The sequence below is a fragment of the Macaca mulatta genome, chromosome 20 (assembly GCF_049350105.2).
Source record: "Macaca mulatta isolate MMU2019108-1 chromosome 20, T2T-MMU8v2.0, whole genome shotgun sequence".
NCBI lineage: Eukaryota > Metazoa > Chordata > Mammalia > Primates > Cercopithecidae > Macaca > Macaca mulatta.
Window position 1 is genome coordinate 79,336,513 of NC_133425.1, and position 26,538 is coordinate 79,363,050.

General features: G+C 50.9%; 1 protein-coding gene across 5 annotated transcripts in view; it reads left to right on the plus strand.

The window, feature by feature from the left end:
- The window catches only part of NECAB2 (N-terminal EF-hand calcium binding protein 2), a 35,582-nt gene that overhangs the window by 5,516 nt on the left and 3,528 nt on the right, over positions 1–26,538 (plus strand). Inside the window, exons 1-9 of one of the 5 annotated variants that reach the window (XM_077986972.1) lie at positions 1,053–1,560; positions 5,669–5,777; positions 8,067–8,092; positions 8,256–8,353; positions 18,021–18,157; positions 21,793–21,911; positions 22,102–22,181; positions 24,735–24,788; positions 25,689–25,801. In XM_077986972.1, the coding sequence (XP_077843098.1) occupies positions 1,293–1,560; positions 5,669–5,777; positions 8,067–8,092; positions 8,256–8,353; positions 18,021–18,157; positions 21,793–21,911; positions 22,102–22,181; positions 24,735–24,788; positions 25,689–25,801 (1,004 nt within the window). In that variant the 5' untranslated portion in view covers positions 1,053–1,292. Of the gene's footprint in view, positions 1–1,052; positions 1,561–5,668; positions 5,778–8,066; positions 8,093–8,255; positions 8,354–18,020; positions 18,158–21,792; positions 21,912–22,101; positions 22,182–24,734; positions 24,789–25,688; positions 25,802–26,538 lie in introns of those variants that run through there. The other 4 variants (XM_028840692.2, XM_028840693.2, XM_077986971.1 and 1 more) reach the window with 4 other exon arrangements.

A 26,538-nucleotide genomic window follows, 5' to 3' on the forward strand; every position in this document is an offset into this window, starting at 1 on the left:
CGTATCTCGGTGACTCAGCAGCGTGCAGCTGTTGTCAATGCGTGTGTCCAGTGTGGGCCTCTAGCGACGGCTGTATATCCTGAGTGTGTGTGCAGTTTGTGTGTGTGTGCAGTTTGTGTGCAGAGCATGTGTGGGCCTCTAGCCACAGCTGTACATCCCCTGTGTGTGTGTGTGTGTGTGTGTGTGTGTGTGCAGTTTGTGTGCAGAGCATGTGTGGGCCTCTAGCCACAGCTGTACATCCCCAGTGTGTGTGTGTGTGTGTGTGTGTGTGTGTAGTTTGTGTGCAGAGCAGTGTGGGCCTCTAGCCACAGCTGTACATCCCCAGTGTGTGTGTGTGTGTGTGTGTGTGTGTGTGTAGTTTGTGTGCAGAGCAGGTGTGGGCCTCTAGCCACAGCTGTACATCCCCAGTGTGTGTGTGTGTGTGTGTGTGTGTAGTTTGTGTGCAGAGCAGTGTGGGCCTCTAGCCACAGCTGTACATCCCCAGTGTGTGTGTGTGTGTGTGTGTAGTTTGTGTGTAGAGCAGGTGTGGGCCTCTAGCCACGGCTGTATATCCCGTGTGTGTGTGTGTGTGTGTAGTTTGTGTGTAGAGCAGGTGTGGGCCTCTAGCCACGGCTCTATATCCCTAGTGTGTGTGTGTGTGTGTGTGTGTGTAGTTTGTGTGCAGAGCATGTGTGGGCCTCTAGCCACGGCTGTATATCCCTAGTGTGTGTGCAGTTTTTGCGTGTGTGTGTAGTTTGTGTGCAGAGCAGGTGTGGGCCTCTACTATGGCTGTACATCCCGAGTGTGCAGTTTGCGTGTGTGTGTCTTCCTGTCTGCGGATCTGCAGGAGCCATTGCAGTGTATACACATGGGCGGGTGGTGCCTGGCTCCCTCGAGCACAGATGGGGTTCTGTCCTTGCTGCAGGCTCCCCCCGTCAGAGGTCATGTGTCCCCCTGAGCACAGCTGTGGGACCCTGAGTTTCATTACTGCAGGCCCCCAAAGGCCAAGCCTGTTCCTTCTTGGGGCTTACATCTTCCCAGCCACCATGTGACCATTGGGGGCTGTCACCAGGGTGAATGTGGGTGTCAGATGCGGGTTCCAGCAAGAGCTTCCCAGGTCCCGGAGCCTGACTGCCTAGGCTCAAGTCCTGGCTCAGCCGCGGCAAGTCACCAAACTCCCCAGCCTCAGTTTCCTCATCTGTAAATGGGAACGATGATGACAGCACCCACCTCGGAGGGCTGTCTGAGGGTAGAGCTGCTCTCCTGTCTTGGCTGACTGAAGAGCTCAGTAACTCCCAGCTGCTCTGCCTCAAATGCCTTGGAAATGGGAGTCCGCGGGAGTGGCTTGTCCGGAGGGGTTTGATTCCTCTGTGCTCAGCAGGGAGTTTGGTCTGGTGGAGGCTACCAGCAGTCACCGAACATCTATTATGCACCAGGACTTGAATGCGCTTTTTCCTTTAATCTTCATGGTGATCCTACTGAGACAAGAAGTATCAACCCCCACCCTCCTTCAAGATGAGGAAAACAAGGCTCGGAGACAGCACGTGATACTCTTCACATGGTCGGGGGGCAGCGGTGCAGGCAGGTTCTGATTCAACGCAGCAGCTTAAAGCATGTAGGAGTGGGGATGGGACTTGGTGTGGGTATAGATAGGGGAGTGGTGTGTGGGAATAGGATGGCTAGGGAAAGAAGAATGAATGTAGGGGTGCGAATAGGTGTCAAGGAGGTGTGGGTGCAGGGATGAGACCAGGCATGCAGGGAAGTTTGGGTCCAGGGATGAGAGCAAGTGTGCAGGGAGGTGTGGGTGCAGGGATGAGAACAGGCATGCAGGGGGCTGTGGATGCAGGGATGGGAGCAGGTGTGCAGGGAGGTGTGGATACAGGGATGGGAACAGGTGTGCAGGGGGCTGTGGGTGAAGGGATGGGAACAGGTGTGCAGGGAGGTGTGGGTGCAGGGATGGGAACAGGTGTGCAGGGAGGTGTGGGTGCAGGAGTGAGGACAGGTGTGCAGGGGGGTGTGGGTGCAGGAGTGAGGACAGGTGTGCAGGGCGCATGCGTGCAGGGATGGGAACAGGCGTGCGGGAGGTGTGGGTGCAGGGATGGGAACAGGCGTGCGGGAGGTGTGGGTGCAGGGATGGGAACAGGCGTGCAGGGAGGTGTGGGTGCAGGGATGGGAACAGGCGTGCGGGAGGTGTGGGTGCAGGGATGGGAACAGGCGTGCAGGGGGGTGTGGGTGCAGGGATGGGAACAGGTGTGCGGGACGTGTGGGTGCAGGGATGGGAACAGGTGTGCAGGGGGGTGTGGGTGCAGGGATGGGAACAGGTGTGCAGGGAGGTGTGGGTGCAGGGATGGGAACAGGTGTGCAGGGGGCTGTGGGTGAAGGGATGGGAACAGGTGTGCAGGGAGGTGTGGATACAGGGATGGGAACAGGTGTGCAGGGGGCTGTAGGTGAAGGGATGGGAACAGGTGTGTAGGGGGGTGTGGGTGCAGGGATGGGAATAGGTGTGCAGGGAGGTGTGGGTGCAGGGATGGGAACAGGTGTGGGAGGTGTGGGTGCAGGGATGGGAACAGGCGTGCGGGGAGTGGGTGCAGGGATGAGAACAGGCGTGCGGGAGGTGTGGGTGCAGGGATGGGAACAGGCGTGCGGGAGGTGTGGGTGCAGGGATGGGAACAGGTGTGCAGGGAGGTGTGGGTGCAGGGATGGGAACAGGTGTGCAGGGGGTGCAGGTGTGGAGGCAGATAGGCACACAAGCACACACCAGACTACTCAACACTGATGCTAGCCCTGCCTCAGGTGTCCACAAGAAGGATGGAAGGGATGCCTCAGAGGAGTGGGGGATGGGGGTGCAAACTCAAAGGAGCCCCTAGGCTGCTCTTAGGCCTTAGAGATTACAGGAGCAAAGGCTCAGGGCTGGCCTATCAAGGTGGCTCCTGTGACAGAGACTTGTTTGGCTGAGATGGACACCAGATGCCTAGTCCCTATGGGAAGGTTAGCATGAGGGGCTTGACTGGCATCCTGGGACATAAACCCAGAGGGCGGCAGAGGGCTGAGTGCCAGACAGCATTCCCTCCAGGGACATGGCCACTGCAGGCTCTTGGCATTTGAAAGGTCATGGAGATGCTGAGTTCGTGCTAATTAGCAGAGACACCTGCAAAAGGCCCGCTTGGGGTCTCTGGCAGAAGTGTCGGCGCTGACCCGCTTGGCCTGTCTAATTGGACTGGGGGCCTGCGTAGGCCATGTTTTTTCCTCATTAGCGGATTCATTAGGCCGGTGGTCAGGCGTTCAGGGAAGGCGGAAAGCTTTGTGATGGGGCACCTTGCTGGCCTCTGTCTGCCTGCTCTCCCTGTGCAGAGGGGGACCAAGGTACCTCGACAGGCACATGGGGAGATGAGGCAGCCAGAGGGAGACTGGGGTTGGGGCTCACTATGACCTTCCTGTTATGCCCATGGTGACTACCCCTCACCCAAAGTGGGGGTGCCTGAGCCAGCACCCACCCCCTGCTGGGTAGGTGGCGATCTCGCCACAAGATCCTACCCCTGGATTAGGTTGAGAGCCTGGACTTGGGAGCCAGATGGCCTGGGTTCAAGCTTCAGCTGTAGGACCTAGGCAAGTACCCTAATGGCTCCGTGCCTCCATTTACCTCTCTCTAAAACGGAAGTGATAGTACTACCTGTGTCTTGTTATGAAGACTAAAAGAGTGAGCATGTGGAAAGAACTCCACGTGTGGCTTGACTCCATGCTGTGATTCCTGGGTTTTAGCTTCAGTCTTGCCGAAGACACTTGGAAGGCGTTCTCTGTCACAGAACACAGAAAGCCACAACTTCGGTTTCACTTATCTCATGGCTGACTGTGGACTTTTTGTTGTTAGGTTTTGGGTCTTTGGTTTGTGCATGTGTGATTGCATTGGGGTTTTGTTGGCGTTTCCTTTGAAAGTCAAATTCTTCCCACTGTAATTTTGAAATCTGTGCTGCGATGTTGGGGGCATCTTGGGATATTGGCCCTAGCCCCCCACGCACACATGTTCATGTTCTTTACCAGCCTCTGATACTTTATGCCCTATGGGGTTAAAGAGAAAAGTGGTGGCATGAAACCATGGTAAGATCTGAAGGCCCCCCTCTCCTGAGCTTGTGCTCTCACCCTGTGTTGAGCTCCAGCAGAGCTGCTGGGAGCACAGACAGAAGCACTAGAGCCTTTAAAGTTTAAGAATGACTCATTCTGAACCCAAGTAGGTCTGCCACGTCAGATTAGGCAGGTTGTGCGCTGCACAAGGGCACACACCTGAGGAAGTGGAGGGTTTCAAATCCAGGCTACAATCCACTTTCAACACGTGCGCCGACACTGGTCTCATCCTCTCAGCAGAGAAAGGAGTGTCTTTTTCTAATCCACAGGAAGGTGCCATGTGGACTCGCAGGGCCCTTGTCCTAAGCACCTAGCTTTGAATGCAGATCCTCTGGAAGTAATGCGAGGGGTGTATGTAGAGAGGCTGGGGGCCAGGAACCGTCGTGGGCTCCCTATTTTCCCTGACCTGCATGCCCCTCACATAGTTTCTGTTAAGGAGGAACAGATCCTTGAGGAGGGGGTGGCTGCAGGGCAGGTGGGGGATGAGCTTGCTGGCATTTGCTCAGCAGGTCTGTCCAGGTGGAAGGAGCTGAGGGTGGAAGCTTGGGGACCGCCTTCCAGAGTCCCTGATGTTCTGCTCAAGCCACCTCCCCTGGTGGCCCAATCTGATCCAAACCCACAAGACCTTCCTGGTGGGGCCAAAAGTGTCCCCAGAGCAACTGCGAGTAAGGGGAGAAGGTGATGCGATGGGCAGGACAGGTGGCATGCATCAGCTGTGGACACCCCTCTGTGGAACTCCACTTCAGAAGCACAGCCTCTGGCCAGAGCATTGGCACCTCCAGGCCTGGCACCTCCTTCCCGCATGGCTTGACATCTAGATGGTTGCATCTGTGGCCTGGGAGAGGAGGTAACAGTGAGAACCTCATGCCAGCCATTGGCAGGCATCTCGTGCTGCCTCAGAGAAGGACCTGAAGTTTGCCACATAGATGGGGCAGAGAAGAAAGGGTTGTTCTGTACTCTAAGAACAGTGCTGAGAGAGTCAGGGCTTAGGGGCTGGGTTGGGGATGGGGATGTGGGGAGACCACTTGGCGTTTGGAAGCTACGGAGTGGTGGCTCATCCAGCTGCTGGGCTTTGGATCCACTTCATACCAATGGTGTGACATGGGGCAAGTTGCTCACATTGGGTTATCTTATATAGCACCTGCCTCCAGGTGGCCATGTAAATTAATGAGAGAAAATTCCCTGGCAGGGGCAGGTACTCTGTATTTGTTGAATGCATAGAAACTGTTGAGTGCATGGTGAGCCCAAGAAAGCTAGCTATTGCATTATTGTTGGTTTGAGGATTATGTGTAAACAGGCATTGGTCTGGGAATTCGCTGGATGAGGCAGTGATTCTCTGTGTACTGGAGTTTACGGGTTAGTGTGGGAATTAGCTGGGTGGGTAGGGATTATCTAAAATGGAATTTGTCTTTTAGTTTGGGAGTTAGCTGGAAGGGCAGGGATTATCTGAGCAGTCAGGGCCATATTCCTCTGTCAGTCAGGGTATTGCCTGGATTTGGGGGCCATGCATGCACTGGCCTCAGCAGCCTTATCTCTGCAGACACCAGCTCTTTTCCCTGCTTCCTTGCAGATGATGGGAAGCTGTCCTTGGAAGAATTCCAGCTCTTCTTTGCAGATGGTGTCCTCAGTGAGAAAGAACTCGAGGATCTCTTTCACACTATTGATTCTGACAACACCAAGTGAGCCTCAGTCCTGGTTGGCAGAGCGGGGGCATGTGTGGGCCATGGTGGAGGCATCTTTTCATCTAGTCTCCATTCCTAGTCCCCTGTAAGAGGCAGGAGAACTGAAAATCCCCAAATTTGCTAATCCAGGAGTCAGCTCCTCACCGGCTGGGGTGATTGGGGCATGTGCAGATTCATATTGCATTGGCTACTATTGCAAGTGTGTCTCTTTTGAGTGCACATGGCCAACTAAGGAGAGACTCCCGGTTTTGCACAGTGGACATAGGATTATGAAAATGGGAAGTTGGCAATGACTTCATCTTTCTGCCATCTTCAGCCAGCAGCCGGTTCTGACCTTAGCCCCAATGCCTGTGCATCCTCCTAGTTCCAGCATTAACTGTGAAGTTGAACCTCGCCCTAACACTGACTCCTGTGTTAAACCAAACACGAATCCTGACTCAACACTACATCTACCATTATACCGTATTAAACCTGTTCTCCAACTCAGTCGTAACCCTAACCTGCATCTCAGAATCAGTCAAAAAATCTGGCTCCACCCCATCTCTAAATCGAGTGGGAAATGCAGATTCTACTCAGACTTACCCTTGATCCTTCCCAACCTCACCTCCAATCTTGCCCTTTTCTTGGGATTCCACAGACAGGATGAGGTCTGAGCCCTCTCCTCAACCCCACCTTCAGGAGGGATCAGAGCCCCACCTGGTCTCCTTTCTCAGGCCTACTTGCGTGATGAGGACCCAAGTGTCTGGAGGGCTGCTTAGGGCACATTTGGTAAGTTGAGGTTCTCTGAGACTGGCTAGAGATGGTCTGGACAAGGAGCTACCACAAAACCAGTGTGCAAGGGGCAGAGTACAATGGTGGCTTGGACCAGAGGCTGGGGCTGAGAGTGTCCTGGGGGGCACTGGCTGGGCACCAGGATGTGGTAAGTGGAGCATACACCATCCTCTGGGAAAGGCCACTTTAAAGAAATGGCTTCAGGCTGCAGACTGCAGAATGGAGAACTCTCTGGAGCCAGATGGAGATTTCTGAGCTGTTACTGCAGCTTCCTGGGGTGCTTTGAAGGGGCCAGGCAGGTGCCCAATTGATTTAGACCTTCTCTTTCAGGGCCTTTTGTGTTAGGGCCAGCAGGGTACAGGAGGGGGCGGAGGTGGAGGGAGGAGGAGGCACTGGTTTGAGAGTCGAATCGTGAGAGTGTGTGGGTGGGTGGGGGTGCAGGGAGGACTCGTGGTTATGGAAGGTCAAAGCTCTGAAAGACTTTCAGGATTAATCTCCTCAACATTCCCTAAGGTGTGAGCCACAAACATTAGCTCCTGGGGATGCTAAATAGACTTTGTGCCCAAAACAGTGTATTAACAAAAAGATTTGTGAAACACGAATTAAAGCAGAATGACAGGGTCGCTTTCTGCAGGACTTGCCAGAACTCTGAGTATGAGATGGAGGTTGGAGGCACCTCCTGACAGAACATGCAAAGCCTCCGAGTGCAGACTCACTGGGCCACAGAAGCCTTCTGTCCAGATGCGCCTTGCTGAGCCTGGGCTCCACTGAGCACGAGGAGGGACCTGGTCCCAGAAAGGGCCACCACTGTACTGGGTCCCTTGCACATTGACTTGGCAGTTGCTCCTTATCTAGACCATTTCTAGCCAGTCCCAGAGGGCCCCAGCTTATCAAATCTGCTCCTAAGCTGCAGAACCACCATGGTTTCCAGCACTGCAGCCCTGATCTTGGGGCTGGTGTATCCTCCTTCACTGCCATGGGATAGGCTCATGCTCAGCCCGCTCCCCCAGGAAAGGACAGGACCCTTCTCCAGGCTGCAGGAATGGGGATGTGGGACCCAGGGGCTGGGACCAGAACAAGAAGGGCTCTGCCACACCCCCAAGGACTCCAGGACCCAGCAGGCAGGGTCACCGGGGGGTGGGTCAGTGGGTCAGGTGAGAGCTTTGTTGACAGCCCGTCACAGTAACGGGTCCCCACTCTCTGTCCCTTTACCCTGTTCCCGGCCCCTGGCTTGGCCCTACCCTTGGTGTCATTTATTCATGATGGGGTCAGCAGACTCAGAGAAAACAGAAGGGTGGGTGGTGTCAGGGGTCAGACAGACGTGGGCCTTCAGGAGTGGGGGTGTCACCTACCTGCTGCACCCTCATCTGTAAGGCGGGGCTTGTGGGGCCAGCACACAGGCTGCAAAGAGCAGGCGGGATGTGTGTGTTCGCAGGCTGTGCAGGGTCAGGCCTGCTAACCCCCTTTCTGTCTCTGTCTGTCTCTGTCTGTCTCTGTCTGTCTCTGTCTCTGCAGCCACGTAGACACCAAGGAGCTGTGTGGTAGGTGCTGGCTATTCTGGGACCAAGATGGGGGTGCCGGGATGGGGCTGGAGGAGAAGGTCCTGAGCAGGGGAGGCTGGGGTTAGCGCAGGTGGGAGGGGCAGGAGTGCTGAGTGGGAGGGGCAGGACCTGTGATCCCTGACCTTTGCCTTTCCTTCCCCAGATTACTTTGTGGACCACATGGGTGACTATGAGGATGTCCTGGCCTCCCTGGAGACCTTGAATCACTCTGTCCTGAAGGCCATGGGCTATACCAAGAAGGTCAGTGGGTGTAGGTGGCCCCGGGGGTCCAGGGCTCCAGTGCTGCTTCAGTTCCACCCTTGCCTAAGGATGCCTGGATTTTTGAAGACAGGTGCCAGGGAGGCCTATCTCAGGGGTGGGCTTGGCCTGGGCCTCTTCCTAGCAGCTGAGATAAACTGGGAAGAGAATGGAATGGCATGGTGAATGGCTCTGGTTGGGAGCAGGAGGCATTTTCCCAGAGTCAGACCTGATCCTGGGCTGGGGTCTTAGAAAAGGTGGCTGCAATCACCCTATGCCCTTAAGGGGTCCCCAGACAGGTGTCATACCCTCTAGGTCGGGCTTATAAGACTGGGGATGGGGGTGGGGTGGGGGTAGTTCATGCATCTGAATCCGGCCCCATATCAGGTTCTCAATGCTCAGTACCTGGTTTAATCCTCACAGCAACCCTATGAGTGGTTACTATCATCTCCCCATCTCACAGCTATGGAAACAGAGGCTCACAAAGGCGAACTCAACAGAGTCACAGCCAGACAGCCATAGCTGCTGGCTGGGATGAGAGGGGAAACTGAGTCAGGGGCCTGACAGGAGGCATGGGAGTGCAGCATGACACTCCAGGCACACCCAGGAGGCAACTAGAGAGTCAGTCAACCAGGAGCAGAGGGCAGCCATTGGGCACACCAGTCCAGGCCCACGGTGAGGGAACTGGGAGCATGCAAGGATGAGGGACACACAGGTGCTCAAGGCAGCAGCCACCATCACCCTGAGTTTTGGGAGCCCAGAAAAGCCCAGCCCTGTCTGCCAGTTGAGGCCGGGGAACTTAGCTGATAAAACCAGCCAGACCTGGCTGAAGGATCTCAGCTGGTCATTTCCCTTTCTGAGCCTCAGTTTCTCCATCTGTGAAATGGAGACATCCATCTTATGAATTATGAAATCCTTCAGAGATTGAGCAAAGTAAGGCTTCTGAGCTATTGAGCATACAGGACAGAACACAGAGCAAAGGCACCTGCTGGTTTGTATCAATAGGTTCCTACTGTATGCTCAGCCAGACGTTAAAACCCATTCTTGGCCGGGCGCGGTGGCTCAAGCCTGTAATCCCAGCACTTTGGGAGGCCGAGACGGGCGGATCACGAGGTCAGGAGATCAAGACCATCCTGGCTAACACGGTGAAACCCCGTCTCTACTAAAAATACAAAAAATTAGCCGGGCATGGTGGCGGGCGCCTGTAGTCCCAGCTACTCAGAGGCTGAGGCGGGAGAATGGCGTGAACCCGGGAGGCGGAGCTTGCAGTGAGCCGAGATTGCGCCACTGCACTCCAGCCTGGGAGACACAGCGAGACTCTGTCTCAAAAAAAAAAAAAAAAAAAAAAAAAAACCCATTCTTTGTGATTTTCCCATGCTTCTCAGTTACTTCCTGCCATGTATTAGAGAGTCTCTGTTTTGCCATATATCTAAAAATAGCTGGGCTTCATTCGGAACCTCCACGATTCCACATTTCCATTTCTGTCCCAGTATCATGCTGTTTTGAGTCTTGCCATTTTAGAGTATATTTTAATACCATGTAAGACCTGCTCCCTCCAATTATTAATCTTTGTAGAATATCGTTTGATATCCCAGAGTATCAATGTGTAGGCGGTGGATTAGAAGGTAGCATGGAAAGATCCCAGGCTTCTGAGTCACCCAGACAAGGGTGGCAACCCCAGCTCTGCTCCAAACAGGCGGTGTGAGGTCACCATATGCTCATGGGTGACCCTGGGAAATGGAAATCACCTCCTTGAGCCTGGGTTTTCTCACCTTAGAAGGGCCCATGACCTAGCCATGCTGTGAGGCGTTCATAACATCCATGGTTGCATCTTAGTCTTTAGTCAGACTTTTCAGGAACATAACAGAGTTCTCCATCAGTGTCTACCGATACAAGTTAGACCGGTTTTAGAGATCTTGCTCTCGGAAATCATATGCGTATGATGTCAGGGGTGGTCTTTGGTTTTTTTTGGCAGTCGTGGTGATGATAGGTTGTTGCATCCATGATTGGCATTTCTTTTTTTCCCTTTTTGTTTTTTTGTTGTTTTTTTTTTTGAGACAGAGTCTCACTCTGTTGCCCAGGCTGGAGTGCAGTGATGCAATGTCAGTTCATTGCATCCTGTGCCTCCTGGGTTTGATTCTCCTGCCTTAGCCTTCTGAGTAGCTGGGACTACAGGCGCCCGCCACCACTCCTGGGTAATTTTTGTAGTTTTAGTAGAGATGGGGTTTCATCACCATGTTGGCCAGGCTGGTCTCAAACTCCTGACCTCAGGGGATCTGCTGCCTTGGCCTCCCACACCTGCTGGGATTCCAGGTGTGATGTGATTGGCATTTCTTGTGCTTGCGTAGTTCCTCACTGGTTTTTGTTTATAGAAATGCAGCTTGTCGTTTGTTGTTTTCAGTGCTTTTCTTGTATGTGCTGTTTGCTTTCGTCAAGCCGTAGCCTCAGTTATTAAGAGTGCTGTTGTCTCTGCATTGTAACACGTGCCCCTCTTGCTTCCCTGTCTATCCTGTGGCATTTCCCCCCATGTTCTAAAACATCGTGGTGGGGACTGGCCAGGCACGCTTGTTTGGCTCCTGATTTTCGAGTACATCTCTAGTACTTCTCTGCTGATTATCATATTAATACCGGGTCTTACTTTAGAATCCTCATCAGCATGTTGGAGAAATATTTTTGCATTCCCTTTGTTCCATTTTGTCTTAGGAGGGTGGTAGTGAATGTTTTCAAATGCCTTTTGGTATTTTTAAATGATCATATGATTTTTTCCCCTAAGCTATTGATGGGGTGGATGCTATTTTTAGATTGTTTCATATTGAACAATCCTTAGCTCCCTGTGATAAGCCCTAATTGGTACATTATTCTTTTATCACATTACTGAGTCCTTGTCATGAGCCAAGAATTTGATCTCTGTCTCCATTGGGAATGGAGATTGGATGATAGCTTGGAAATCATTTTGTGAGGTGGTTTTGAATGTGTTCTGTGTATGAATCAGCTTCTCTAACATAGAATCATTTTTCTACATAAAAATAGAATTTATCCATAACTCTTGGGTCTCGGTGTTAAACAAGGGGAGGGGATTATCTTCATAGTTATTTTAATGTCATCCTTACTTTAGTCAACTTTTTCACTTTTCCATTGCAGTATATTTTTAAACAAAACTGCCCTGGGCATAGTTGTTTCTACCATCAGTCCTACATGGAATGTTTTTACGATTATTTTTAAAAATCTAAAACATTGTTTGACACAAGCAGCCACTTAATGCAGATTAAGTTCAATAAAAGATCTGCTGCCCCTCACGGTGGCTCACGCCTGTTATTCCAGCACTTTGGGAGGCTGAGGCGGGAGGATCACTTTAGCCCGGAAGTTCAAGACCACCCTGGGCAACATAGTGGGACCTCGTTTCTACCAAAAACAAAACGAAACAAAACAAAATTAGCCGAGCATGGTGGCATGCGCCTGTAGTTCCCACCTACTTGGGAGGCTGAGGTGGGAGGATCTCTGGAGCCTGGGAGGTCGAGGCTGCAGTGAGGCACAGCATGCCACTGTACCCCAGCCTGGGTGACAAGAGAAACCCTATCTCTCAAAATAGAAATAAAAAAATAAAATTTGCTGCTATAGCTCACATCCTAAGTGTCTCCTATTTTTCTACATTTTAAAACTTTCTATTTGACAGTTTTGCCTGTTTTAATTAGCTGTTTGAAATATCAAGCTCCTGGCACATTTATTTAAATTTCATGACATGTTTTCTCATTTATTTATAGTTCCTATCATTATTATTTCCTCCCTCTTAAAACTTTAGGTTTGTTGTTTTTGCTGTTCTTTTTCGTATGTGAAATGGAATGCTTGCTTTTTTTGATAATGTTTGAAATTTTAAAAATTTACTTTTGATGGGGGCTGGGTGCAGTGGCTCACACCTGTTATCCCAGCACTTTGGGAGGCCGGGACAGGCAGATCACCTGAGGTCAGGAGTTCGAGACCAGCCTGGCCAACATGGTGAAACCCCGTCTCTACTAAAAATACAAAAATTAGCTGGGCGTGGTGTCAGGCACCTGTAATACCAGCTACTTAGGAGCCTGAGGCAGGAGAATCACTTGAACCCGGAAGGTGGAGGTTGCAGTGAGTGGAGTCTGCGCCATTGTACTCCAGCCTGGACAACAAGAACAAATCTCTGTCTCAAATAAATAAATAAATAATGGCCGGGCACGGTGGCTCACACCTGTAATCCCAGCAGTTTGGGAGGCCGAGGCAGGTGGATCACGAGGTCAGGAGATCAAGACCATCCTGGCCAAAATGGTGAAACCCCGTCTCTACTAAAAATACAAAAATTAGCTGGGCATAGTGGCAGGAGCCTGTAATCCCAGCTACTCGGGAGGCTGAGGCAGGAGAATCGCTTGAACCCGGGAGGTGGAGGTTGCAGTGAGCCAAGACTGTACCACTGCACTGCAGCCTGGGCAACAAGAGTGAATCTCCGTCTCAAAAAAAAAAAAATTACTTTTGATGTTCCCATAGCAATCATAGATGTTAATGTGTAGTATTTTCACCCTCTCTATTCTTTGAGCAGCCTGTTATGTTCTCATTTATTTTTCAGTTCATTGTGTTAAGACAAAACTGAATGACCAGTGAGGTTTCCACTCTATTTTTTAAATGTACTGAGATTTTTCCATTACATTTGTGTTTGTTTTTATAACTATCTCATGAATGCTTGAGATGGTGTGGATTGTGCTTGCAGAATTATCAGATTTGAAAATAGCTATCCTTTCTTTGTTATGAAATATGTGCTGCTAAGAGACAATTTTTTAAAGGTAAAATTATGTCTCTTCTGCAAGTATTAAAATGCGCACATCAAATATTTTTTCTTTTTCTTTTCTTTTTTTTTTTTTTTTTTTTTTTTTGATACGGAGTTTCTCTCTTGTTGACCAGGCCAGAGTACAATGGCTTGATCTCAGCTCAATGCAACCTCTGCTTCCCGGGTTCAAGTGATTCTTGTACCTCGGCCTCCCGAGTAGCTGGGATTACAGGCATGCACCACCACGCCCGGCTAATTTTTGTGTTTTTAGTAGAGACGGGTTTTCACCCTGTTGGCCAGGCTGGTCTCGAACTCCTGACCTCAGGTGTTCCACCTGCCTCGGCCTCCCAAAGTGCTGGGATTACAGGCACCAGCCACTGCGCCTGGCCCAAAGATTTTCTTTAACTCAATGTGAGAATCAGTAAGATGTTGGAACTGGCTCAAAAGAGAATTGAAAGAACTTGTGCACTAATATATTAGGTAAATAGCAGTTCCGAAATCAATTGGTGAATAAATACATGACTGGTCACTATCCCAGGGCAGCAACCAATTGCCCTGTGGAGAGTGCCAGACAAAATTCCTGGGCATTTCTGTGGAAGAGAATTTTTTTTTTTTTTAAGATGTGGTCTTGTGTTGCCGAGGCTGGAGTACGGTGGCACAGTCATTACTTGCTGCAGCCTCAACCTCCCAGACCCAAGCGATCCTCCCACCTCAGCCTTCCAGGTAGCTGGGACCACAGGTGGGTGTCACCACTCCCGGCTAATTTTTTTCTTTCTTTTTTTTTTTTTTTTTTTTTTTTTTTTTTGGTAGCGACAGGATTTCCCTATGTTGCTTAGACTAGTCTCAAACTCCTGGGCTCAGGCAATCCTCTCCCACCTTGGCCTCTGAAAATGCTGGGATTACAGGCATAAGCCACCATGCCCAGCCGGAAGAGAACTCTTTGAATTATTATAAATGGTCTGTGTCCACAGAGTTGTAAAAGTTGCTCCAGGGAGGGTAGGAGTGGGGTGAGGGTTGAAACATTATCTCCGGCCGGGCGCGGTGGCTCAAGCCTGTAATCCCAGCACTTTGGGAGGCCGAGACCATCCTGGCTAACACGGTGAAACCCTGTCTCTACTAAAAATACAAAACAACTAGCCGGGCGAGGTGGCGGGCGCCTGTAGTCCCAGCTACTCGGGAGGCTGAGGCAGGAGAATGGCGTAAACCCAGGAGGCGGAGCTTGCAGTGAGCTGAGATCCGGCCACTGCACTCCAGCCTGGGCGACAGAGCAAGACTCCGTCTCAAACAAAAAAAAAAAAAAAAAAAGAAACATTACCTCGTAGGTACAATGTTCAATTTGTGGGTGATGGGTACACTAGAAACTCCACCCCCACCATGACGTACCCGTGTAACAAACAGGCACATGTACCCTCTGAATCTGAAATAAAACTCATAAAACATAAAACCCAACTTTCTGTCCTCTGCTTCCCTCCTTTAACAAGTTCTCAAATCCATCTTTCAAATAAATCAGTTTTGGAAAACAAAACAAAGTAGCTCCTGAATAAGGAAAGACTTAGATAAACTAGAAAAAATAGTGAACTTAGAAAAACAAGAAACCCAAGAGTTGTTTTTGCCCATTTCAAAGACTTTCACTATTCTTTCTAACAGTGCCCTTTGCATCCTTATTTATTATTATCTAATGTTTCTGTCCTGTGGGACAGGGGTTAGCTAATTTCTCATACTAAATTGTGTTTTGTCGTTAAATCTTTGTGTTTCTAATGGTTTTCCTTTCTATATTTTTAGCCATGTTGTTTGATGCATATAGACTTGTTACAGTATTTTTGTTACATATAAATGGTACGTAGTTGATATGCAAAATTTAGGGAGTAAAGTATAAAGAAAATTCAAATTCCTTCTAATTCCCACTATCCCTAACCACTGGTAACATTTTAGTTTATTACCTTTAGCATTTTTTATGTGTATTTCTTAAATTTATAATCTGTGTACAAAAATATATTTCCTGCTCTTTTACCTAATATTTTAACATTTTCCCCATGTTATTAAAACTGTTCAAAAGCATCATTTTAAATATTTTAATGTACTTATTTTTCTTCTTCTGTTAGGTATATTAGATTATTTCCAAGTTTTTGCTGTTATGAATACCTTGTGGGAAACATAGTTGTCCATATTTTGCACTATTTCTTGAGGATAATTTATCAGAGTTGGGGAATTACTGGGTTAAAAAATCTGAGCAGTTTATGGCACTTGACATATAGCAAAATGGTTTGATTAGATGGCTGTAAGCATTGAAGTCCCCATAGCTATATCCTGTGTCAGTACATGAAGATTTAATAATGGCATGTCCTTGTTATAACTTATGCCTTTTATCATTATATTCCTACCTTTCTTGGGCAATACTTTCTCATTTAAATTCTAGCTTGACAGTGATATTGCACCTTATCCTGTTCATTCAGTCACAGGTGGTTACTGAATCTTTACACAGGCTTTTCTTTATAAGTCCTTTGTGCTGTTTTGGTTTAGGTGCGCTTCTGATGGACCTTGTTTAATCAGATCTAGGACTGTGTCTTTATATAAGGGAATTCGGGCTGCCTTTTTCATTATGATTGTTTTATTTGGTCTGACTGTTGTGTTTTATTCTTCCCTTTTTTAATGCTTTCTTCATGTCTTTTACATTTTACCTTTTGGTGCTCTGCCCTGTTTATATCATGGATTATGATTTGGAGTGTAGAATTCCTAGTTTTCACTTTACAAAAATACATTATTAACATTCTTAATCCTATTTTTATACTTAGCTAATAAACACTTTCTCTTCCCTTTGGGAATAAAAATAATTTTTAAGATTTTAGGCTTTTTTTCCCTATACTTTATTGACTAAATCCAATATAGTTGAAATTAAACCATTAGTGGTCAATGTTTTTATTTCCTAACTTGTGTAACCTGAATGTTTAATTTGAGTGATCGCTGTTACTTCTTTTCACAACTTCCCCACATGAAGAACTTTCATTGAAGCCCAGATGACTTAGGACAAATTTTTAAGCATTGTTTGCAGAAAAGGTGCTCATCTAGTAAAATTTCAGAAATTTGCAGGTTTCTGGAGATCTCCCAGTTGTTCTACCAATGAGTAACTTGTCCACTGGATGCAAAATTTCTCCATCTGAGACTTTCCCTATGGAGCCTGTGGAGCTGGTCTCTTGTCTGAGGCAGCTCAGTCCCCTCACCATGATGTAATATACTCATGTAACAAATAGGCACCTGTACCCCCATGTCAAATCTGGGATTGTATCTTTACGTTGGGGAATGTAGGCTGCTTTTCAATTGTGGTGGAGGAGGAATCAGGAAAAGCTTCATTTTTTTACTCCTTGGAAAATAACTTGTCTTCTTTGGAATTCAGCTAACTGGTAACACTGATCCCTGACACATCTTCAGTCATTGGTCTGGGTGCTTTTAACACACACTTCAGCCCATTTTTCTGCTTGATCACTTCTAGCAGCCTTTTTCTTTATGTTTAAATATTTTACCAAGCTATGCCTTTATGTCCATTTTTGGCCATTCACGTGTCTGGAGTCTGTTGCTTGCTGGATCATGTGTGGTTTCGGTCATTGCCATGTATCAGGCTGCCGGAACCTGCCAGGCTGTAAGAACCTGACGTACTTTTGGCCATGTACTCTCTCAGGGTCTGTCCCCAGCAGGCCCTGGTCCAGCCGTCAGCTCGGGGGGTTTGTCCACCTCCACCGTGCCTTAGCTGTCTTCTTGTGTGCCCCTCCTCCTCCTCCTCTGTTTCTCAGTCTGTCTCTCAGCCGTGTTTCCCATTGTGCAATTATTGCTAATTAATTCCCAGTCAGAGTGATGGATGGTTTAATTTGCTTTCCTTGAGAGCCGTGTTTTTCCTTGCCTTGCCAGGGACTGGGCAGAATTCCAAGGCGCCTGGGGCAGGTGGCTTGGGAAGGGCGGGGTCTTGGCAGAGGAGGCCAGGAGAGCAGGTCAGGGTTTGGGAGACCCAGGATCCCCCACCACAGCATCATCTTCATCATCTTGTCCTTGAGCGACATGGATAAGCAGAGCCTTCTCCCTTCTGCTGTAAAGCCTTTGCAACCCAAAGCATCTCCACTGGATCCAAAAGCTTGAGAAATGTCCTTGCAGAGTCTCAGGACAGAGGTGGAAATTCTATTCCACACCACAGAGCAAAACTTGGAGAAAACTCTTTTTCATCTTTTCCCCAGAGTTCTGGTCGCAGCATCTGCTAAGACCCCCTCTCTGATTCCCCCCAGGGTCCTCTCTCGCCGCCTCCTTTTGATTACTAAGCCCTGGGCACTTTCCTCCCTTGAGCGGCTTTTGATTCCGTTTTGTCGTTTTCCTTAGTAGCAGCCTGGAGATCCAGAAGCCCTAGGAATCCTCCTTGGAGGAGCAAGGAGGGTGGGAAGGTTGTGGATTCTTCTTGCCTCATGATTATCCTTGTCACAGCAACAACAAAACCACCAGTCGCTATCACTGCCACCATCACCGTCATCTTTACTGTAGCACCTACTGTTGATTGAGTCTTTGCTGTGTGGCAGGCCCTGTGCAGAGCATTTTATACACATGTCGCCATTTAATCTTTACTAGAACCTTGTAAGATAGATAATTCAGTGACCCCATTATACTCGGGGAGGTCACAGAGCTAGTAAGTGGTGAAGCCAGGGTTCAAATTTGGTCTCTAAACCTCTAGCCTCTGCATTGGACACACTCCAGCCTCTAAGACTGGACCCCAGGAGGCCATGGGGTCCTCCCTTCCCTTTGCAAAGCAAATTCACCAGCACTAGCTTCCCCCCGACTCCTGTGCTAGACCCCACCTCAAATTTCCCTCCCACCCGTTTCCCCTCAGTGCCCCTTCCCTTCCCTCTACAGGTTTATGAGGGCGGGAGCAATGTGGACCAGTTCGTGACCCGCTTCCTCTTGAAGGAGACGGCCAATCAGATCCAGTCACTGCTGAGCTCCGTGGAGAGTGCAGTGGAGGCCATCGAGGAACAGACCAGCCAGCTCCGGTGAGTCTCTGAGACCCTGCAGGGTCCCATGGGGGTATGCCGTGCTCACGCATGTGCCCACCTGCTACTTGGTGGGGGTGTCTGTGTACCTAAGAGTTGGGTGACCTTGGGCAAGTTGCCACAGCTCTCTGTGCCTTCAGTGCTCCGCTGTGTAATATAGGCACGATAATATGCCTGAAACCTCAGCCATTGCAAGGACTGAATGAGATAGTAAATGCTCAGGAGAATGCCTGGTGCACGTATTTATTAATATAGTGAAGACACCGTTTCCCAGACTCTAATTTGTTTTGCCACATCCACATACTACTTACTGTTTATGCAGAACTGTTCTGTGGTTTGGCCCACATTTTATTTTTAAATTTTTTTAATTTTAGACAGAGTCTTGCTCTGTCACCCAGGAGTGCAGTGGCGTGATCTTGGCTCACTGCAACCTCTCCCTCCCCAGGTTCAAGCAATTCGCATGCCTCAGCCTCCTGAGTAGCTGGGACTGCAGGTGTGCAACACCATGCCTGGCTGATTTTTGTATTTTTAGTAGAGATGGGGTTTTGTCATGTTGGCCAGTCTGCTCTTGAACTCCTGGCCTCACGTGATCCACCTGCCTCAGCCTCCCAAAGTGCTGGGATTACAGGCGTGAGCCACTGCACCCAGCCTATTTTCTCTGTCTCTCTCTCTCTTTCTTTCTCTTTCTTTTTCTTTTCTTTTCTTTCTTTCTTTCTGTCTGTCTTCTTTTTCTCTTTCTCTTTCTTTTCTTTTCTTTTCTTTTTTTTGAGACCGAGTATTGCTCTGTTACCCAGGCTGGAGCGCAGTGGTGTGATCTCAGCTCACTGCAACCTCTGCCTCCTAGGTTCAAGCGATTCTCCTGCCTCAGCCTCCCTAGTAGCTGGGATTACAGGTGCCCGCTGTCACACGCCCAGTTTATTTTTGTATTTTTAGTAGAGATGGGGTTTCACCATGTTGGTCAGGCTGGTCTTGAAATCCTGACCCCAGGTGATCCACCCACCTCGGCCTGCAAGTGCTGGGATTGCCGGCTTGAGCCATGGAGCCCAGCCTTATTTTATTTTTTGACACAGGATCTCGCTGTGTCCCCCAGGCTGGAGTACAATGACACCATTGTGGCTCACTGCAATCTCCAACTCAGGTTCAAGCAATTCTCCCACCTCAGCCTCCCAAGGATCTGGGGCTACAGACACGTATTCCCACCACACCCGGCTATTTTTTTATTTTATTTTTTGTAGAGATGGGGTCTTGCCATGTTGGCCAGGCTGTTCTCAAACTCTTGGTCTCAGCAATCCTGCTGTGTCAGCCTCCCAAAGGGCTGGGATTACAGGCAGGAGCTGCTGCACCCCAGCCCACTTTTGAAAATTAGAGTTCAGTTTAGGAAATGGCATATGGTTATAACTGCACTCTCAGCACCACATGCTGTAAGTGAAGTAACTGTAAAAACAAGCACCCATCATTGCTTACCATCCAGCTTGAATCCTGAGGCTTGCCACCCCTCTGTTAAAACCAGAGACTGGGAAATGAGAGAGAGGTGTTGCAGACAGTAGTAGCAAGTTGAGACTTTCTCAGGAGGACCGAAAGAGACGTGAAAGCAGGTGGTTTTCTCACAATATTTGGTCTTGTGTTAGGCCTTGTTTGTATGCTTGGAACCATGGGAATGCATCTGGGGTCCCCTCCCAGGTGGTAGATGCTGTGTTAGGGCTGTGACCTGGTATTTAGAGAGAAGTGGCATTCTCTTGGCTCAGCAGTCCCAGCTCCCTGGGGACCACGAGCACACCCCACCTCCATTTGCTGTTCTGAGTTGAGACAAACCCCTCTTTGCCCAGTTCTTCCCAGAACAGCTCATGTGCTTGGCACAGAGAAGAAAAAGAGAAAATGCAAACAGATGAGGGCAATAGCCAGGTGTCGGCACCCAAGCTCGATTGAGCCTTGAATTTCCCAGGCAGAGGCACGTGAGGTCCAGGATGTTGGTTTGCTGGGGACAGGAGTTTGATTGTGTGTTTCTTCGTGGGTGAAGAGCTGGTCCTGATCAGATATGATTGTGAATGTCGCTCTGAGATACTGTTTCCAGATGAATTTGCTCTGAGCATTTGCTGTTGAATCACCTGGGAAAATTAACACACAGATTCCCAGGCTCCTGGCCATACCCACTGGCCAGAATCCCTGGGACCGGAGGCCAGAATTCTGCATGTGTGGTCAGTCTTGTGATTCTTGGGTTCCCTCGAATTAGCAGCCATCACTATGAAAGCTGACACTTAGATTTCCTTGGTTTTCCTGTTCCTATCTTGATGAAAACTTGCTGTTTTGATCCTGCCACAGAACAGATAGTATTGTTGCACGGTTTTCAGAGCTGACTTTCCGCACTAGGCCAGCTCCGTCACGTGTCAGCAGTTCCGTCCACCTGCCCCCACGGTGGGACCTTACTTGGGGATGTGGTCGGAGGGGCAGCTTGTTGTGATGCCTCGTTCCACACGTGCCTCCCTTGAACTTCCCCAAATCTCAGCTAGTTTGGCTCTAGGCTGTGTGTCCCTGAGGACTGTCCTGTTTCCCAGCCCCGGGACAGTCTCCCAGGATGTCGCCCCTAGCACAGGCTACTGGCTCAGACCCCACCGCCCAGGAGCCCTGAGCAACCTGTCATGGTCTGAGGGACACATTTAATTTCCTGCTGGTTTATAAAGAAGCCATGATTGACACCACAAAGACTCTGCCAGCCTCTCCCCTCCCAAGGCAGGAATTGAGTTTGCTCCCTCGGCATGGGGGAGAGCCTGGCTGAGTGCGCAAGGTTCACAAGGGTGAAATTCCAGAATGCACCAAGACCGTGGTGCACAGACACCAAGGGAGTGTGGGGGCCGTGCACAGGGCACTGTGTGTGTCTTCTAGGGGGAGTGTCTGTGTTTCTGTATGTCTGCCGGGAGCTTTTCAGCATCCTTTTGCACGGGAGGATTTGGTCATTCACTGAGCATTTTTTGAGTCACTACTATGGGCTGGGCACAACGCAAGGTGAGCAGTGTGCGTGTGTGTCTGTCTGACTCTGGCTAGCTGTGCCTGTCATGGCACAGGGGTGTGTGCACATCAGTGTGCACAGGAGTAGGGGTGTCCAGGGCCAGGAGATGGGGCCAGGCCCACGTCAGGATGACAGCTTTTGTCGTGTTACATCCCCACTGTCTCTTTAGGTCTCGCTTTTATGTGTATGTGTTGGAAGGAGTCTTGAAACCAGGTCCACCACCCCAGAGGGCAGCAGACATTAAATTGGCTTATGAGGGAGGGGGACTTGGTCACGCCACAGCTTGGGCTCTACAGGTGCCCGAAAGCTTCGAGCTGTTAGGGTGGGGGTGGGCGCCTGGCTCAGTCTCACCCTGGAAATGAATCTCTTGGGGCAAAAGGCCTGGGCCGTGGGGTCCTAGAATGGAGCTGAATTCAAATCCCAGCTCCGCCCAGCTAGCTGCGTGGCCCTGGCTGAGTCACCTGCTTTACGAACCTCATTTCCTCCTCTGTCAAAACAAAGGCCATGATGCAAATTCTGTGCATGTGTGAGCCCACTGTCGGTGCTTAATAAATGCCTGTTGAAGCTGCTAGAAATGGTCAGGGCCCTGAAGCTGCCGTCATAGTCTGTGTGTTTTCCATTCAAACTGCAGACAGAACCACAGCAAACCGAGCCACGGTGTGACACAGACCTGGTATGGAAGCCCCACTCGCGCCTCTGCCCCCAACCACAAGCTCATGGCCGTGGAACAAGGCAAGGGCCTTCCATCTGGTGAGAGAAAGCAGGGGCCCTGGTGGGGGTAGCGGCTGGAGGTCCCTAGGAGTTCTGAGAGTCCTCTGACGGGGACTGGGGAGATGAGGGGCCAGTTTGACGCCCCTGGAAGGGCTGGGTGTTTCAGCTTCCCCCCAAAGCCCTCGCCCTGCCCCCCACTGAAGTCTGTGTGTCTCTTTCTCTTCCGCAGCCACCGAGGACTCAAAGGAAGAGGGTCTGGAAGCGCAGATCAGCCGCTTGGCAGAGCTGATTGGGAGGCTGGAGAGCAAAGTAAGCCCTGGCGTGACCCCCGCCTCTGTTCCTTCCAAGCCCTGAAGGAGTGCAGAGTTAGGGCTGGAGTTCAGGACAAAAGTCTGGGCTGCAGAGGGGCCAGGGAACCATGGAAAAGACATCCGTCCGTGGGGCGTGGGTGCCGAGGACGAAGCTAAGGATGAAACCCCGGGGGATGCGTGTGTTGTTCAGGCCCAAGGAGGGGCTCCTGGGAAAGGGAGTGTTGGAGGGTTGCGTGGGCCGGCGGGCAGCAGGAGCAGCTCCAGGAGCAGAGGGTGGTCAGCAGGGTCCCGTGTTGCAAGGCCCTAGTTTCAAGGAGACTTTGCTCTGAAATGGCTGGAGCAGGTATTGGCCAAGAGGCAGCCCCAGGACGAGAGAGAGACGGGATGATTCGGGAGAGATTCAAAACAAGGAAGGAAGTGACCAGCAGTAGCACATGTATTAAGTGTGATATGGGACATCCACGGGTGATAGAAAATGGCACAGCCCTTACAGAAGACACTTTCAGAGAATGTCTCATGACTCGGGATAGAGTGCTCATGATATGACCATTGGTGGAGAGAAAAGTTTGTCTTAGGGACTACGGACAGATGGGCTCAGGGATCAGTCAGAATTCTGGTTGTGCCGCTTCATAGCTGTGGAGCCCTGGGCCAGGGACTTGTCCTCTCTGAGGCTTAGATTCCTCCTCTGATGATCAAGAAAATACCCTGGAGAATGGGACCCCTCCCTCACAGGGGTGTCATTAGGATGAACCAAAGTGGTGTCTCAGTGGTTCAGCACAGGGCCCGGTGCCGTGGTTTGCATTGAATATGAGCAATGTTAGCAATTATTATGAGGCATTCTGTTACCCAAGCCTATCCACATGCACACACCACACCCATATACCCACAGAAGCCAAGGTGACTGAGCTCCCAGAACCCTGGGATTGAAGTGGTTTTATGTTTCTCCTATTTTTCGGTATTTTTTTTTTACACCTTTTGTAAAAGGTATTGCTACTTTTAGTTTGGGGGTTCTGAGGAATTCATGGGGGCAGGAACAAGGGGCCCCCCACACGGAGAAAGGCAGAGGCTGATGTGGAACGAAGTCGGAGGGAGGAAGCTCAAACTTCCTCCTGCAGGGATGAGGCTGAGGTGGAGTTACCCTCTTGTTGAAGTCGGCTGGGCTGCGGGAGCGGCTTGGAGGGGACCCCGTGGCCCGGTTGTCATAACAACTCAGCGGGCGCCTCGGGAGGGAGACTCTTTGAAGTTTATTTTTAGAGCCCGGTCGCCCTAACAACCAGGCTGGCTGGTAACCACGGAGTACCTGGGCGTCCTGGAGACGGGGTGGGACCAGGTCCTCCTCCCCAGTCTCTAATTGGCCCGGGCAGTCAGCAGGGGCCAATCCAGGCCTGGCTTCAGGCCCCGCCCTTCACCGGCCAACCTGGGCTGCCAAGGATGGAGGCCCTAGGGGCGGCTGGCTAGGAGAAGAATGGGGCAGATATGGGGGCCATAGTGCCTCTCCTCATCCTCTTATGGCTCTTCCAGCCCCAGCCCTGCAGGACCCCTCACGGATGCTTGTAAAGCCATGGAAACAGACCTGTTCTTGCCAGGCACAGCTTCATCACTTGCCAAGGCGTGTTCATGCTGTGTGACCCGGAGCAGGCAGTACACCTGCCAGGATCAGCTACTACAGGGCCCCTTGCTCAAACATTTAGAACGTCACGGTGGTGACTGCACAGACTCAGCCACCTGCTGCTGTTTTCCTTATTAACCGGTGTTCTTTACCTGTGCCCTGTGTGACTCCCACAGACGGTCTGTCCTCATGGAGGATGGACGGAGACAGCCGCAGAGGTGGTGGTTAGTGGGCTGCCCAAGCTAAAGGAAGCAGCAGCAGGATCCTGTGCGTTAGCGTCAGGTAGAGACGCTGGGTTTAGACCCACGCTCTGACACTTACATGGCTTTCGTGCCTTCAGAGCCGGGGTTGTCTGCAGTGACAGAGTGACTGGGGATCATCTGTGAGGGCTTGGCCCTGGGTAGGCACCAGGCATGGGTGAACAGAGCAGATGTGGTTCCTGGAGACTGAAACTTACAGTGGGGTAGCACCTACCCTGGGGAGTCTGGAAGATTGAATGTGTATTTGTAAACCATCTAGGCCAGAGAGAACAAGTCACCCCATTAGATCCCTGAGGCGCTGGGGGGTTATGATTGGGGTGAACTGTAAGTTATAGGGAATCTAAGGGCTGTTGCTCATCATCGTGGCAAACCCCAGCATCTTGGACTCAGGCCTCTGGATTCCCCAGTGCTGCCTCTCCCAAGCTGTCCTTGCCCCAGCAAGATGTTCTGGGCCCCCCTTATGCCCTCTGTAGAGGATCACCTGGGCCTCTCTGCCTCCCATTGCCCCTAGATGCCAGGGCCAGAGGGAGTCTCTGCCACTTCCTAGGGTTGGTCTTCCAGCCCTGTGTAACAGGGCCCAGCCCTTAGGAGCTCCCAACAGCCCCAGGGATCCCAGAGCTCCTGGCACCTGGGGCGGAGTGGGGCTCTGGGTCTAGCATCACTGTGTGCTGGATTGTTTCAGGCACTGTGGTTCGACCTGCAGCAGCGCCTCTCAGATGAAGATGGCACCAACATGGTGAGTTCCCTTCCCACCTCTCTCCTGGGACCATATCCCTGCCCATACCAGGACTGCCAGGATCCAAGTGGCTCAATGCCCCGACCCCCCTCTCCCTGCCTGGGACCACCATGAGGGGAGATGTGGCCCCAGTACTTGGCCCCCAGACCCTGCCCTGGCCCAGGAGCCACCCCACTGACTCTGGGGTTATTTCTTGAGGCTCCCTGGACCTTTTTTTTTTTTTTTTTTTTTTTTTTTGAGACTGAGTCTCGTTCTATTGCCCAGGCTGGAGTGCAGTGGTGCGATCTCAGCTCACTGCAACCTCCACCTCCCGGGTTCAAGCGATTCTCCTGCCTCAGCCTCCTGAGTAGCTGGGATTACAGGTGCCCGCCCCCATGCCCGACTAATTTTTTGCATTTTTAGTAGAGATAAGGTTTCACCATGTTGGCCAGGCTGGTCTCGAACTCCTGACCTTGTGATCCGCCCACCTCGGCCTCCCAAAGTACTGAGATTATAGGTGTGAGCCACCATACCTGGCCCAGAGGCTCCTGGACTTTGATCCAAAAAAAGTTTGGCCTAGAGCAAAGTGGTCAGCCGGACAGTCATGTGAAAATGCTGAGTCCATCAACTAAGTTTTTCTTGTCAGTGGATGTGCTGTGTCTCTGGGCCCTGGAGGCCTTGGAGGCCGCTGTGGACATGGGTGGGGACTGGGTAAACAACTCGTCCGTTTTCCCCGTTTGTGGGGGCTACCTCTGCACTGGGCTCTTGAGGTTCTAGTCCTTTCTTATACTTTTCATTATACAATGAAAAGTCGGGGAGGTTTATTTAGACCAAGGGAGGGAGGTCATGGACGCCGGATGGGGTCTTTAGGGAGAAGTTCTGGCATGGAGCCCCACACTGACTCCTGCTGTGGCCCGGCAGCACCTGCAGCTGGTCCGGCAGGAGATGGCCGTGTGCCCCGAGCAACTCAGCGAGTTTCTGGACTCCCTGCGCCCGTACCTGCGGGGGACTGCCGGAGCGAGGAGCTGCTTCCAGTGAGTGAGCTGCAGAAGCGTGAGTGGGAGGGATGGTGGCAGGGAGCTCTGCCTGGCAGTGGAGGAACAGCGCGGGACTAGGCTTACCCCTAAGTACAAATCGCACCCCAGGGAGACACATAGCTGGGTGAATAAGAACTGGGTTCAGGTCATGCAAACGTGGCAGGTGCCTTCATCTCCCTGTCCTCAGCTCATTCATCTGTAAAAGGGGGGGGGGGCCACCCACAGGACTCCTTGTTGGGGTGATCACAATTCATATACAATCAAGTGTGTGAATCTCAAGTGTGAACGGCTCTGGCCGGGCCTGGTGTGCCACGTGTGCTCAGTCAGCCTTAGCTGTTGCTCTTGCAGGAGTTGCTGCTTAACACCAGGCTCAGAATGTAGTGTGTGCTCAGTTAACAACCGAGAAAGGAAAGGAGAGTCGAGTCAGTGAGGCTGAAGGGAAATGCCCAAAAAATGTAGCCGCCCCTCTCCCCTTCCCCACGGATGTGCTGAGATGGAAACGTAGCGGCCATTCTCTCCCTCCTCCCTATGGGTCTGTGCTGAGATGTCTAGGGCGGGGCAAGGGGCCTCACCCTCAAATTCCTGTTCATCCCCCCAGGATTATGTAGCTCCTTGGTAAAGCTAGGCCATGGCCACAGTGGAGGGGTCCACAGAAGACAACAGCCGTTTGTTCTTGCTGGTAGTAGCCCTTAAAGAGCATGAGGCCCAGGTGTTTCCCCTGCCCTTCATTTCTA